At 36.7% G+C, this 16,678-nt stretch overlaps 1 protein-coding gene across 1 annotated transcript; it reads right to left on the reverse strand.

Annotated features, from left to right (window-relative positions):
• Positions 1 to 5,109: 5,109 nt before the first annotated feature.
• On the reverse strand, positions 5,110 to 5,622 carry LOC113735877 (uncharacterized). Its single transcript, XM_027262848.1, has one exon. The coding sequence runs from the start codon at positions 5,620 to 5,622 to the stop codon at positions 5,110 to 5,112; it is 513 nt and encodes a 170-aa protein (XP_027118649.1).
• Between the last annotated feature and the right edge of the window lie 11,056 nt (positions 5,623 to 16,678).

Raw genomic sequence — 16,678 nt, forward strand, 5'->3', positions numbered from 1 at the left:
CCATGTACTTAATGATTGAAGGTGATTCATAGCCGACATATATCCCCAATCTTCTTTGGGGGCCCAATTTACTACGTTGGGGTGGTGCAATCGGTACATATACCGCACAACCAAATATTCGTAAATGAGAAATATTGGGCTCATAGCCAAAAGTTAATTGTAGGGAAAAATAAGTATGATAACTTGTCGGCCTAATTCTCACAAGTGTTGCTGCATGTAAAATAGCATGTCCCCAAGCAGATGAAGGAAGTTTAGACCTCATCAACAATGGTCTAGCAATTAATTGTAGCCGTTTAATAAGTGATTCGGCTAGACCATTTTGTGTGTGAACATAAGCTATAGAATGTTCAACAGTTATTCCAATGGACATACAATAATCGTCAAAAGCATGTGACGAATATTCACCAGCATTATCTAGACGAATTTTCTTTATTGGATAAGCTGGAAATTGTGCTCGCAATTTAATTATTTGAGCAAGCAATCTCGCAAACGCCAGGTTGCGAGTAGATAATAAACATACATGTGACCATCTAGTTGATGCATCAATTAGCACCATAAAATATCGAAATAGTCCACATGGTGGATCTACAGGTCCACATATATCACCATGAATTCGTTCTAGAAATGCAGGGGATTCAGTCCCAACTTTAACTTGTGTTGGTCTAATAATTAATTTTTCTTGAGAACAAGCAACACAAGAGAATTCATTGGCTTTTAATACTTTTTTATTTTTCAATGAGTGGCCATGTGAATTCTCAATTATTCGTCTCATCATTATAGATCCAGGATGTCCGAGACGATCATGCCAAACCATAAAATCATTGGGATGAGTAGACTTCTGGTCTACTAGGTGATGAATTTCAATTGCACTAATTTGTGCATAATATAAGCCAGAAGAAAAAGAAGGTAATTTTTCTTATACGCATTTCTGCCTAGAAATGATACTTGTGATTAATAAAAATTCACCATTTGTCTCAGTCATTGTCTCGATATGATATCCATTTTCGCGAATATCTTTAAAACTCAATAAGTTTCTTCGAGACTTGGGAGAGAATAGTGCATTATTTACAATAATTTTAGTCCCTTCAGGGAGAAATATAGTGGCTCTTCCGGAGCTTTCAATCAATTTTGCACTACCACTAATGGCATTAACATTTGTCTTTCCCATTTTTAAACAAGAAAAATATTTTTTATTTTTCAATATGGTGTGCGTAGTAGCACTATCAATGAGACAAATGTCATCATCACTATTATTTAATCCCAAATATTTGACATCCATTTCTTCTTCAGGAAGAAAATTTCAAACAAAAATAAATATTAATAAAGATGCGAAAATAAATATTCAATAGAAAGAAAAATTACATAAAAGATAAAGCATCATAAAAATATTTAAATAATCATGGAGTATTTGTTGACATCTTCAGGATGCTAAAAAAAATCAGCAACATCGAGGTGTGTCATATCAGCATCATCAGTATCATCATAGTCATTCTTTTGATCAATGAAATTTGTCTCAACGCCTTTGTCTTTCTTTTTCAATGATGCTTGATAGAGGTCAACAAGATGTTCGGCCGTACGACAGGTACGAGACCAATGACCTTCCATGTGACAGCCCCACTTTCCCCTTAGGCGAACCAGAGGGTTCAGCGAACCGCCTGCCCAACTCTCGCCGGGACTCAGTCGTTCATTCACACAAATCAGAAATAGAACCACAAGAAAGAGCAAAACGAGGATCCAAAACTTAAAACAAAACTTATATACATTGCTATCTCAGAAAAAAGTACAACCGTCGAGAATACAAAAGTTCTCAAGTCACCATACAACCAGCCCGTGCCAAGCACTAGGGCGAGAATCAAAACAAAACCAAAACTAGACCCAACCAGTCGATACAGAGCTCTCGCCCCTTGCTCGCCTTCCCCTGCTAAGGAAAACAAAACTAAAGGGATGAGCTAAAAGCTCAGTGAGGTTCCGAACATAGAATCAAGCCATAAATCAAACAATAAGTCAAGAAACATTTACAACATTTACAATAAGTCACACATGAAAAGGATACGTTCGTTCATTCGTTCGTTCTCCTGTCATTCCCCTTATTCCTTCATTCGTTTGAAAATGCATTTTTCATTTATCAATAAAACTCTCGTTCGTTCGTTCGTTCATTTCATTCAACCTTTCCTGGATATTGGCCAGGCTCCACCAACCTCCACCAACCTACAAGGTAATACTCGAGTATACCAAACGTTCACCCAGGTCACCAAATCGCCCGACCGAGTCCGCTTCTGGCTTGAGTCGATCGGTAACAAGGGGTAGGACCCAGTTTAGCCAAAAGGCTTACATTCATGCACAAGTAACGTTCCAATCATTCAATCTTTGAAAATTTCACATTTATTTAGGTCGGGTGCGATAAAGTACACACCCGCCTAGAAACTCGTTTTGGAAATCATTGAAAGCACTTAACACGTTATCAAACAATAATACAAGTCATGAAGTCAAGAAAATATAGCAAACAAGGAACACTCACCGAATTATGCAAAATAACGTCCAAAATGTTCTATCGGATCTTACCCTCGGTCACCGAGAAAACCTATGATTCGACGAGAAAGAATATTACAATTCATCTAGCAAAACAAGTAAGTGGAATCAAGGAACTCGACTAGTTACGAGTAAAACGGATAAATGTGACTTTAAAGTGAAAATAAAGCCATTTAGATCTGTGGACGGAAACAACTAGGGTGTCATAAACCAAACTTAAAGGGTTATAACAGTTCCAATGGAAAACACTTGAATCAAAGTCAAGTCGGAATCCAACTAGATAGGCTCAGAAATATTATTTTTCGGAATCGTTTATGTGGTTCAAAATCAATATACATTCAAGTAGGTATTATGGCCTACATGTCTTGACTGAGAAAACCTTAGGTCATACCTCTATATTTTGGTATGAAGTAGTAAATAAACATTTGAAGGTTCAAATGGAAATGGTATCATGTTTTAAGATGGAAAACGGTCATAGTATTTGCCAAACGAAAAATATACAAGTTCAAATAGAAATTTAGCCCTCGAACGAAAATTTGGGCAGCACGCCCTTTGTATTTTCCTATTTTCCAGCCATTTATGGCTTCATTGTTTTTCTCAAGCAATCCCAACATTACACACAACATAAACAGCCACTCAATATGCTCAAGACAAGACAAGGACAAAAATTTAAGCTAACAACAAATGCGGAAACGAGGTTTACAAAAGACAGTTTTGACGGGTTTTGCGGAATGGGCACATCCGAGGCTACGCTTATCGGATTGAGGTGTAACTTATACCATTTTGAAGCTAAGTCAGGGGGCTACAAGGTTGAAGAAGGCCACTCAGCATAGTGTAGCTAGGTCAAAATTGAAATATAGGAAACCAGAATCTCACAAACAGGTTGGCTAACCGCACAATTGTTAAACAGCAATAACTCAGGCTACCGAAGTCCGATTGAAGTGTATCTTATGGTGTTTTGAAGCTAAAACACAACCCTACATTTCTTATGAATACCTCCAAGGCCAAATCATGTATTTTCGTGATCACAAATGGAAAACTACACGAAAACAGAATTCTGGGCGCGAAACAGGTTTCATGGACAGTCAAGGGTATTTCGGCCATTTCACATGCTACAATGGTCAGATCAAGCTGAAATTTTACAGGCAGATTAACACTATTAGCTACAACTTTTATGTTTTGGCCAAAACCTAATTCGGTAAGGATCAAGGTGAAAAGTCACGGTCAGATTGGGTAAAATGACAACCCTGTTCGCTGAACTCCTACCTAGACCAGTCTGGGTATTTCCGAATTATCTCAGCATATACAACTCCAATTCAAGTGATTCCAAAGCCATTTGAAAGCTAAGATACAAGGATATAATTCTTAAGAAGACATCAACAACTAAATCAGAAGTATTCCCAATCAAATTAGCCAATTACAGAAGCAATTATCAAGTTCGGGTAGAAACAGGGCAGCAGGGGTATTTCAGTCTTTTCACAGGCTACGTTGCACCGATTGGCCTGAAATTTTGTAAAAAACTATAAAATATCATTCCCTACAACTTTCATGTTTTAAGCTAAGGCCAATTTGGCCTCTAACTATGAGGAACAGTGCCGGGCAGAATGAGGGGAAATGAAACCCTAACCTGGAAATTCCATAATACTACTTCCAACTATGAAATATGCTCATAAAACTACCAAAACTACAACTTTAAACCACTAATTGGAAACTATTAGAGACAAAGAGGGAGTTTGCAAGCAAGATACCTTGAATCCTCAAGAAAGATGGTGGCTTAGTCTTTCTTTCTTCAAAACAACTCCACCAAACCCTTCAACCTTCCTAGTTAAGCACTTGTATGATGTAGTTTCAAATTTGGTTGGTTAAAACTCAAGATTTGAGCAAGTTTGGAAGCAAGAAATTGAAGAGCTCTCTCTTGTTTCTTCTCTCAAGAAAGTCGGCCAAGAAGCAAGGAAAATGAAGAAATTTTGGTCAAAATTTGGTTTTTAGTAAAGGTGAAAATTAGGTCAAAGTCCAACCTCCAATGGGTTTGCAACACTTGGCCCTTCTAGTATTTTCTTTAATCCTTTGGTTTCCAATGGTTACATCATATAACCACCCTCTAATCATTTCCTAACACCTTGTAAAATAATAACACTTAGCACAAAACTCACTTAGTCACCAAAATTATATCACACTAGCGGGTCCCACGTCTATAACGCACTTCGAAATTAATGTAGACTAACTTGTACCAAGAAAATGATTTGAAAAACTATATTCCCTTATACAGTGCCCCAGAAAATGAATGTAGTAAAATAATATAAGGAAAATGCATGACAAGGAATAGAATTAAATGGTATAAATTAATTAAAAATTTTTTTTCGGGCTCTCACATTCCATACCACACCGGTAGCATTTTTCTTCATAAACTTTCTTTTCTCCATTTTTCTGATCGTAGTTATTTTCCCTCTTTTGGGAAATATTTTGTTGTTTGCCACGGTTAAAATTTTCACAAGGCACAAATTTACTACGATCACGTCCACGGCTTCCTCCACGGCCACCTCTACGGCCACGTCCATGATCTCGACCAGAATTTTGAAATTAGGTCGCATTCGCTTCAGGAAATGGACTTGCACCAGTTGGTCGGGACTCATGGTTTTTCAGCAACAATTCATTGTTTTGTTCAGCCAAGAGAAGACATGCAATAAGTTTAAAATATTTTTTAAACCCCTTCTCTCGATATTGCTGCTGCAGGAGCATGTTAGAGACATAAAAAGTAGAAAATGTTTTCTCTAACATATCTTCATCAGTGACTTTTTCGCCACATAATGATAATTGAGAAGTGATTCTGAACATAGCTGAATTATATTCATTGACAGATTTAAAATCTTGCAGCCGTAAATGAAGCCAATCATATCGGGCTTTTGGAAGAACGACCAACCTCAGGTGGTCGAATCTTTCTTTCAAATCTTGCCAAAGGCCAAGAGGATCTTTGACAGTAAGATACTCTATTTTTAATCCTTCATCTAAATGATGACGAAGGAAAATCATAACTTTGGCACGGTGTTGGTTTGAGGATTCATTTTTTTCAACAATAGTGTTACCAAGACCCATTGCCTCGAGATGGATTTCAACATCCAATACCCATGATAAATAATTTTTTTCAGAAATATCAAGAGGTACGAACTCTTGTTTCGTAAGATTAGCCATAAGAAATTAAAATAAGTTACCTCAAAAGTCACTTGACTTAGAAATTTACCTCAAAAGTCACTTGAAGAAATACGTGCAGAATTTCGGCAAAATCTTGTGCTTCACTTTTGTTCAAAGTAGCGCCTCCGTTTTCACCTTTTGCTCAAAAGTAGAGCTTTCGTGCTGATAACGTGTTATAAAACTAATAAAATGAAATACTACAATGGGAATTGAAGAAGTATTAGAGAAATGAGTAGAGAAAGGGAGAATGATATCCTTATATTTCAACAAGATACAAAAGTACCCCAAAGGGGCTCAATGTACCTCTATATATAGGCACTACAAGATTAAAGGTACATAAATCGTATTAAACATCCACTACTACAATAATATGAAGAAACCTATGAAACGGTTTCTCCACTACATGAATAGATTTATGGATTGTAACTTCTATACATAATGTAGCCATAAAATCATGAATTAATCCCCTTGGAAATACAAAGGGACATCCACATTTTTTGTTATTTCATAACACTATAACACTAATCGACGCCATTTGCTTGAAAATGGAAAAACAAGATGGAACGAGAAGCCCAACCAAAAACAAAAAATCCCTTGCCAATCGCACCTCCAGCTCTGTCTCTCATCCTCTTTGTTGTCAATAGATCCTACTTCCTTTTTGTTGTCAATAATTTGATTCATTTCAAATGCTATTAGATTTCAAAGAATACTAATGAAAATGTAGAACAATAGCAATTGTAACAGCGGTGGAGAAGACAATGATATGGCGGAGATGTTTTAGCTTTTCTGAAAATCGGATTAGTTGAGGAGATGGCAAAGAGCTTTATTTATTCACACCCATCATTCGTGAGGTAATTGTGGTGATTCTCAAAAACTATTATTGCAGTTCTTAGAATCTTCATTTCTATTTGAAGCATAAGGGTTACAGACAATTGTGGCATTCCCTTGTATTCTTCATGTGCATTTACTGCTCGAGGATAGCAACGGTGAGTTTGTTAGGACCGGGCCAGGAAATAGACAAACTCAAGTTAGCACAAATTAGGCGGTATAACCGACCATATAATAGATAGGCGGTAGATACCAGCCATATAATAATTAGGCGGTAAAACCGACCATATAAAGACGGATAACAAAGCAAATAAAAGACACAGAAGATTTACGTGGTTCGGTCAAATTGACCTACGTCCACGGGCGAGGAAGGAGCAATATTTCTACTATGAAGAAGAAATACAAAAGCCGTAGGAAAGTGGTTCTTAGGCCAATAAGGCACTTATAAAAGAGTTTAGAAAATATTCCTAAACTCAAAACAAGAGAGCCTAAAATATTTGACTGAATGGGCTAGATGACTCAAGAAGCTAATAGCACATATAACTCTCTTGAGTGGTGCGATTGAAACCTTCATATGAGCCCCCTTTTTATAGTTGTATTTGGGAGGCTTTCCTTCTGCTTCAGGCGATGTGAGATGAGGAAATTCTGCCACAGTCAAGGATTGCGGCTGAAGAATTGCGGCTCAACAAATCTCCACCTTGGCATAATTTTGAGTCCCACCATCGTCAATAGTAAAATCACTCCACCTTCTCCACATAAGCCCCAATGGGCGTAAATCACCAACAATGAACACCAACCAAGTCCAGGCACTGCTTGAACTTGTAAAGTGGAAGAGGTTTCGTAAACATATCGGCTGGATTGTCCTTAGTATTGATTTTCTGAATAAAGACTTTTCCCTCAGCAACGATATCCCGAATGAAGTGATACTTCACATCAATGTGTTTCGTCCTCTCATGATACATCTGATCTTTAGTCAAGTGTATGGCACTTTGACTATCACAGTGAATATCAGTAACACCTTGATATAGACTTAGCTCGTTAAATAAACTCTTCAACCACAAGGCTTCTTTGATTGCCTCGGTCACAGCCATATATTCTGCTTCTGTAGTAGACAAAGCTACGACAGGTTGTAAAGTAGCTTTCCAACTAACAGCACAACCGCCAATGCAAAATACATAGCCTGAAAATGATCTTCTCCTGTCAAGATCTCCAGCGTAGTCTGAGTCTACAAAACCAACCAAAGTATTATTATTTCTTCCAAACTCCAAACATGCATTTGAAGTACCTCGCAAGTATCTGAGAATCCACTTCACAGCCTGCCAATGTGTTTTACCAGGGCAAGACATATATCTGCTAACAACACTGACTGCTTGTGCAATATCTGGACGAGTACAAACCATTGCATACATAATACTGCCGACTGCACTGGAATAAGGAACCCGTGTCATATAATCTTCTTCTTCATCTGATTTTGGTGATTGAGCAGCAGATAGCCGAAAATGGCTAGCAAGAGGAGTAGATACTGGTTTAGCATCTTTCATGCCAAAACGCTCCAAGACTTTCTCAAGGTAATTTTTCTGGGTCAAGAACAACTTCCCTACTCCTCGATCTCGATTAATATCCATGCCAAGAATTTTCTTAGCTGCTCCCAAATCTTTCATTTCAAATTCACTATTTAACTGCAGTTTCAAGGTGTGAATTTCTGACAAATTCTTGGCAGCAATGAGCATGTCATCAACATATAACAATAAGTAAATGAAAGAACCATCATTTAACTTCCGGAAGTAAACACAACTATCATACATGCTCCTCAAATAACCATGACCCAACATAAAGGAATCAAACCTCTTATACCATTGTCTTGGAGACTGTTTCAATCCATATAAGGATTTTTTTAATAAGCAAACATGGTCTTCCTTACCTTCAATTTCAAAACCCTGGGGTTGTCTCATATAAATTTGTTCTTCAACTTCGCCATATAAGAAAACTGTCTTAACATCAAGCTGTTCTAACTCCAAATTATACATGGCAACTAAAGCAAGCAAAACACGAATAGAGCTATGTTTAACAACAGGTGAGAATATATCATTAAAATCAACACCTTGTACCTGACTATAGCCTTTTGCAACCAATCGTGCTTTATATCTTGCATCTTCAACCCCTGGAATACCTTCCTTTTTCTTAAAGACCCACTTGCAACCAACAATTTTCTTAGCTAACGGCGGCTTTACAAGAACCCAAGTTTCATTTTGATGAAGAGATTCGATTTCTTCATTCATCGCAATCAACCACTTTGCAGAATCATCACAAGAAACTGCTTCTGAATAGGTGGAAGGCTCACCAACTGCATCAGTTTTTTCTGCAACAGATAAAGCATATGCAACTAAATTTGCATATCTTTGTGGTGGTCGAATGTCTCTTCTTTGTCTATCTCTGGCTATGGAATACTCCTCTTCTTCTGAACTATCTTCAACAGTAGATTCAGGTGTATCTACTGGCATTTGATGAATCGAAGATTTGGTCTGAGAAGGACCAGAACTGCCAATATCAAGCTCCACCTGCTTCTGTGTACTATCAGTAGTACAAGGACTAGAAGACTCCTTCTTGGAAGATAACATAGATAATTCATCAAAAGTAACATCTCTACTGATTACAAATTTTGGAGATTTGGGATCAGGATACCATAATCTGTATCCTTTCACCCCAGAAGCATACCCAAGAAAAATGTACTTTTTAGCCCTAGGCTCCAATTTTCCATCATTCACGTGCATGTATGCTGGACACCCAAAAACTTTTAAATTGGAGTAATCAGCAGGAGTACCTGACCAAACTTCCTCAGGAGTTTTGAAATCAAGAGATGCAGAAGGAGAACGGTTGACAATATAACAGGCCATATTGATCGCCTCTGCCCAAAAGTCGTTTGTCAACCCTGCATTGAAGATCATACATCTTGCTCTCTCCAAAAGCGTTCTGTTCATACGTTCGGCCACACCATTTTGTTGAGGCGTCATCCTGACGGTGTGATGCCGAGCAATTCCTTCATTCTTACAAAATTCATTAAATTCACCTTCACAAAATTCCATGCCATTATCTGTTCTCAACCGCTTAACATGTTTTCCTGTTTGTTTCTCAATCAAAACTTTCCATTGCTTGAAAGTTAAGAAAACATCATTTTTATGCTTAAGAAAATAGACCCAAACTTTCCTTGAGTAATCATCAATGAAAGTCAACATGTACCTGGCACCACCTTTTGAAGGAGCACGAGAAGGACCCCATAGATCTGAATGAATGTAATCAAGAGTACCTTTTGTCTTGTGAATTGCTGGTGAACTGAAGCTGACTCTTTTCTGCTTCCCAAAAATACAATGTTCACAGAATTCCAATGGACCGGTACTTTGTCCACACAGAAGTCCTCTTTTGCTCAGTATGCCCAAGCTTTTTTCGCTCATATGCCCCAAACGCATATGCCATAATTTGGTGATGTCTGTATCTGACAAAGATGATGTTGAAACAGCAGCAGCACCTGTAACAGTAGATCCTTGCAAAATATACAAAGTACCAGATCTGTGTGCCTTCATAACAACAAGAGCTCCTCGAGTGATTTTGAGAACTCCATCTCCACCTGAATACCTGCACCCGATAGATTCAAGAGTGCCCAAAGAGATGAGATTTTTCTTCAAATCTGGAACATGTCTAACATTTGTGAGCGTCCTCACAATACCATCGTACATTTTAATCCGGATTGTGCCTTTGCCAACAACTTTACAAACAGCGTTGTTGCCCATTAAGACAACTCCACCTTCAGTTGATTCATATGTTGAAAACCAGTCCCTATTGGGACACATATGATACGAACAACCCGAATCTAAAATCCACTCATTGTTAGACCTAAAATTATTTTCCGTTGCACAGAAAATAGTTCCATCATTCTCATCAACGGCAATACTAGCCTCGGTGGTTTCACTCCTTTTCTCCTTTTGCTTTTCTTTATTTTTCAATTTAAAGCAATCAGAGATAATGTGGCCCTTCTTTTTACAATAGTTGCACACCACATTTTTATGTCTGGACTTGGATCTACTTCTATTTTCTGTGTTTCTCTTTTCAAATCTACCCCGAACAAACAAGCCATCGGCTTGACTCCCACTAGTTTCCCCAGTAATATCCCTATCTATCTGCTCTTTAGATTTTAATGCAGATTTAATTTCCCGATACGAAATTGTTTCCTTTCCATATATCATAGTATCACGGAAATGCTTAAAAGACTGAGGAAGGGAACATAAAAGTAATAGGGCCTGATCTTCATCATCAATTTTCGAATCTATATTCCCCAAATCCATAACAATGGAATCAAATTTATCAAGATGGGAGAGTATAGATGTACCTTCAGACATCCGAAGCATGTACAAACTCTGCTTCAAATATAGCCGATTCTCGACTGTCTTCTTCGTATACAAGGCTTTCAATTTATCCCACATAGCCTTGGCCGAAGTCTCCGTTGCTACCTCACGCAATACCTCATCGGAGAGATTTAGGATAATACTGGATCTTGCCTTCTTATCCATCTCAGCAAAATTTGCATCTGTCACATCTTCTGGCTTTTTCTCAATTCCTTGAATTGCCAAATCAACTTCGTCTTGAACAAGAATGGCCTCCATCTTGAGCTGCCACATTCCGAAGTTGACATTCCTGTCGAATTTCTCGACAACCGTCTTTGTTATCGTCATTGTTGCCACAAAATCTGTAACGTGAAGTTTGTCTCAAAAACTGGCCAAACAAATATGCAAGTCTCGTGAGCGGGCCCACAGGGTGAGCGGGCCCCACGGGATGAACGGATCCCACAAGGTGAGTGGGCCCCACGGATAAACGGACCCCACAGGATGGACGGACCCCACCAGATAAACGGGCCCCACCAGATGAACCTGTCTTGCAAAATATAACAACTAGCTCTGATACCAGTTTGTTAGGACCGGGCCAGGAAATAGACAAACTCAAATTAGCACAAATTAGGCGGTATAACCGGCCATATAATAGATAGGCGGTAGATACCAGCCATATAATAATTAGGCGGTAAAACCGACCATATAAAGACGGATAACAAAGCAAATAAAAGACACAGAAGATTTACGTGGTTCGGTCAAATTGACCTACGTCCACGGGCGAGGAAGAAGCAATATTTCTACTATGAAGAAGAAATACAAAAGCCGTAGGAAAGTGGTTCCTAGGCCAATAAGGCACTTATAAAAGAGTTTAGAAAATATTCCTAAACTCAAAACAAGAGAGTCTAAAATATTTGACTGAATGGACTAGATGACTCAAGAAGCTAATAGCCCATATAACTCTCTTGAGTGGTTCGATTGAAACCTTCATATGAGCCCCCTTTTTATAGTTGTATTTGAGAGGCTTTCCTTCTGCTTCAGGCGATGTGGGATGAGGAAATTCTGCCACAGTCAAGGATTGCGGCTGAAGAATTGCGGCTCAACAGAGTTTCTTTAAGAGAATTTTGTTAGTTTATACAAAGTATTGGAAGATTGCATTTTTTCTCTGTGATTTTGTTGACAATATTTGTTAGTTAGAAAATTTTTGAATTTTAGCTGGGTCATGTTTAACTTGATGTATATTTTATTTGTAAAGAAAAATAATTTTAATTGTAATATGAGATTTCAGTTGAATTTGCTGTTTTGGGTCCAAGCACCGCTTAGTGTAGGAGAATTAGTTAATTTGATCTAGGTTTCATTTAGCATAGTGCATATATTGTTCTGTTTTGCTTGGAAATTTTGAAAATGTTCTTATTGCCGATTTTTGGATTACATGTTGAATTGCAGTATATATCCAATATCACGAGAATCATCAAACAAAGACAATCTGATGTTTAAGCAGATAACCATTATAGTTATTTGTAATTTCTAAGGAAGTAATTATTATAGTAAACTGACTTGTTAGTCTTTAGAATCAGGTTTCTAGACTGCTTTAGAAGGAATGAGATATTCAGGTTTTCCATGCAGCTGTATTGTTCTAGAGTTTTTGATAGGAGAAATATGTTTTCTGCTTAATGACATGGTTTAAAGTAGCAGTGGTCATTTTTAAGACCTAGTTTGGTTATCAATTAGCATTTGAGCTCACTAGTTTTGCACTGTCCTTTTTTTATGACTGCTTTGCACTAAAAAGCTAAAGTCTTCCTTTATTCAATATGCAGGATAGTGTGATAGGAAGTATTTAGACATATTACTTGTATTCTGGTAAGTCAAGTGTTATTAGAAGGGTCTCACCGGCTAGTTCTGTCTATGTTCTGGGGTTGTTCATGATTTTTGTAATCAGAATTATAAAATTAATTTGGAAAAATTGAGTATGCTTCTGGTTTTGGTTTTAATCAGTAGTACCTGTTTACTCTTCTAATCAATAATTTTTTTCATCTCTCTGTCCTTCACTCTTTTTCCTTAGCTTTGATTTTTTTTCCCTTTCAGCTGCATATTTCCTTGCATCTTTCATCTCTCTTGTATAATAGTTAGGAAGAAAGGAGTTCAACTTTTGTTATAAAATGGTAAATGAGCTTTTACTATCTAGTTTAATGAGGTATTTGATGGGAAACTATGTTTCCTTTCTCATTTGTAGATTGGCAAGTGGAAAAGCTCTGTTAATATTTATTTATATATTTATTTATTAAGTAAATCTTCGGTGGACTAGAAACATTTGTGTAGTAATTGATGCTTTGTGTGCAAATGATTCATATTATACACCATAGATGTTTAGCTTAAAGTGCTTTTCTTTTTTAAATGGAAAGATTAAGAGCTTTTGATGGCTATAGTGATTTACTAAATTTTTCATGTGGCTCCAATAAACAGAATACAAGAATCCTGAATTTTGCTGCCTTTATTCTTTGTTGTTTGGCTTAGCTTGAGCACATTAGCTAGTGTATTTTTAAAAAATGTACAATTTGTGATTAAGTTCTAAATTTAATTGTCCTTAATGCAACTTATGTATCTTGATGTAAGGCTAGAGAGCCTTAATTGAATCTTTTCTTTATACCCTCCTATACATGATAGGCATGTAGAAGGAAATAGTAATGGGGAGAAAAATAAAGACCTACCTAACTTGAGATTTCTTTAGTCACATTGATCTGTCTATCTAAGACCTATGCTACTCATGATTTATCCATGTTTTTGGAAGCAAGAACATTGATATATCTTGCATCTCTATTTGAACATCAATAATTTCTAATCTTGTAGGCTTTTTTTGTTGTAGACACCAGAAGGAACTTCTAAGACACTTATTAAAGAACCAAACAATAAAGGTGATTTAAAACATGAAAACTTTTAGTTTACATTCCTATATCTACCTGTAGGCATGTGATCTATTTTGTGAATTTGCTGTTTAAAGTCAAATATTTGAGTGATTGATCTATCCCAAAAAATATACATGTGGTGGATAATGATGGGTTATGTTGCATTTTTCCAAAGTTGTCCACTTTATAAGCTTTTTCCTTTTATCTTAAGTGCCAAGAGTTAGGACTAATTGCTCATGTTTCGGTTCTGTTTGTTTCATCAGAGAGACTTTTAAATGTCAAATTGATACGCATATTTTCTGGCACTTCTTTAGTGTCAATTGTGGTGACTGATGAACCCCACTGTATATTGGAATGGTAAGTTCTTGCTGGTTGAGTAACTTGTTGAATTTTACTACTTCCCTCTTACATGCATTTCAGAAAGATGGATACAGTTTTCATGCTTGCAAGTACTCATGTCACATAATTGCTGGCCTTCCTACATGAAGCTAATGGGATCAATGCTGCCGCTAAGCTTCATGCTGATTGCGTTCTTGTGATGACTCCAACTGCAACATCCAAAACATTGTATATTGTGATGCGTGCTTTAGAAATTCCTGCAACTAATCTCTGTCACTGACTGGAAATGGGTAAGTATGCACTCTTATTCTCTTTTAGTTTGACTTGACTCCTTTTGTCTTCTATTTGCCTTGAGCTTTTTCTATCCAAGAAATAAAAAATCAGATTGTTGAGGAGGTGCAAGAGGAAATATTACAGCAGGTTAGAGGAATGGCATTGCATGAATCAAGAGAGGAGATAAGAGCAGAGATAAGAGTAGAGTTCAGCGCACAGTTTGAGTATATGCAGAAGACCATTAGTTTCTTGATGACAAATTTGGATGTCAATGCCTTTCCCATGCTTCCAGATTGGATTTTTGGTGCTTTTCCTAGTTGATAGGTAACGAAATTTTAGAAAGTTGTTATGTTTGTATTTCATTTCATTCATGTGTCTAATATAAACCGTTATTTTTAAGGGTCCAACTGAGTCTACTAACCAAGGAGGATTAAGCTTGTGATAGATTTGGTAAGTATTTTGACTTTTCTTTTTCCTTCTTCATGACTTTGTTCCTGAAACCTGCACAGGGTTTTGGGTGAAAGAATGAGTAGTTGATGAGGTGCATGGTGGTTAGATGTAGGTAGTCGATGAGCAAAAAAGATTTTGTTGGTTGTTAATTGCATGAATTTTATCTGTTCATCTAACTATCACTGTGGTTATTAACTTGTTAGTGTTTGTATGAAGGTTGGATCTAACTAACTTTTTACTTTACTATTTTCTGTGTGCCTTGGTTGCCTTGTCTATTGCAAAATGAATATGGACACAATACTCAAGTTGACAATAATACAAATACCACTTAAATGGGTTTCTGATAAGTAGGCCATAGGCCTGAAACATTTTTTAGGTTTACAGTTCACTCAAATTTGCTTGAACATTAAAAGGCTGGTGCGGCATTAGGCTGTCTTCTGACCTAAAGAGGGCTGATAAGAGGGGCATTTGAAATTATTATGCTCCTATGTGATAGGAATTATCTGTGCTCTTTTAAGTTCACATGTTTGGGTGTTTGCAGTTGAATGAACCAATAATTGAGGTTCTGTATGGATTCTCGTTTTGGTGAGGTGCTCTTTTCAAGTATAAGTTCAGATGTTTAGCTGCTGGAGGTTTATTGGTTACTCAACTTGCTATCAGAGGGGCATTTTTGATGAGTTAATTAATTTGATGCTAAATAGTAGCTCAAGTTGTGGAGAAGGTTGCTAAATTGAAGAAAAATCCAGCTGAAAAGTAATTTTTATAGTACTCCTTTTGTTTTTACTTCTTGCTACCTATCATGTATCAATTGTTGCTTTGATTCATTGTTCTTTGTTTTTTTATTCTACAATGGTAATGATGATGTACAGAAGGAAGCCAAAGCTATTGAACCAAAGGCTAAGAAGGGAGAGAGCCAAGAATCCAAATGCACCAGAAGGCCTTCCAATTGCTTTCTTAGATATGATGGAATGATAATTTGAAGCCCCAACTATGACTTCATCTAGTTTTCTAAGAATGTTTTCTTTTTACTCGAGGCATTTTATGTGAAGTTGATATGGTAACATTAGTCTAATATTATAAGACCCAATTGGTATGTTATCTAATGGATGGTTTTATTCACTAATACTCTAATAAATAACCATTTACTTTGCTGTAAACAGATTTTTGTCTTTTTCTTTTTTGTTCATCACGTAAGGCTTATGGATGGATTTCTTTCTAGTTTTGGGCTTAAAAAAAAAGGTTAAAAAGAAAGATAAAAAAAAAGATGTTTTTTTGACTTGCAATCCTGTTAGTCACAAGACTTTTGGGTGTCATTTTTAATGGTTAATTAGTGGATCTCAATAAAACTTGTGATCAAGAAAACATGACACAAAAGATCTTTTGTGACTCTTATTTGCATGTCACAAATAAATTCTAATTTTTTTTTGACTTTTTATTCTAAATACAAGTTATAAAAAGTATTCTTACAAGTCACAATTCATAATGTGACCTTCATATACAAGCCACAAAAAGTTTGTGACTATTAAATCCGTGACTCTCATATACATGTCAAAATGTGGTCACAAAAAATTTTTGTAACTGTTCAGACCCTTTTATGACTATAATTGACAGGTCACAAAAACCACTTTTTCTAGTAGTTGCCAAGGTCTACTTCCTTCAACAATATTAATGCCAAGGTTTTATAGCCATGTAGACCTATTCAATGTTTGTAAGTTTGTGAATACAAGTTTTTTTTTGGGTGAAAATAAAAATATTGCATTAGAGTTTCAAATTCGGTAAAAGCATTATATT

The sequence above is a fragment of the Coffea arabica genome, chromosome 3c (genome assembly GCF_036785885.1).
Source record: "Coffea arabica cultivar ET-39 chromosome 3c, Coffea Arabica ET-39 HiFi, whole genome shotgun sequence".
NCBI lineage: Eukaryota > Viridiplantae > Streptophyta > Magnoliopsida > Gentianales > Rubiaceae > Coffea > Coffea arabica.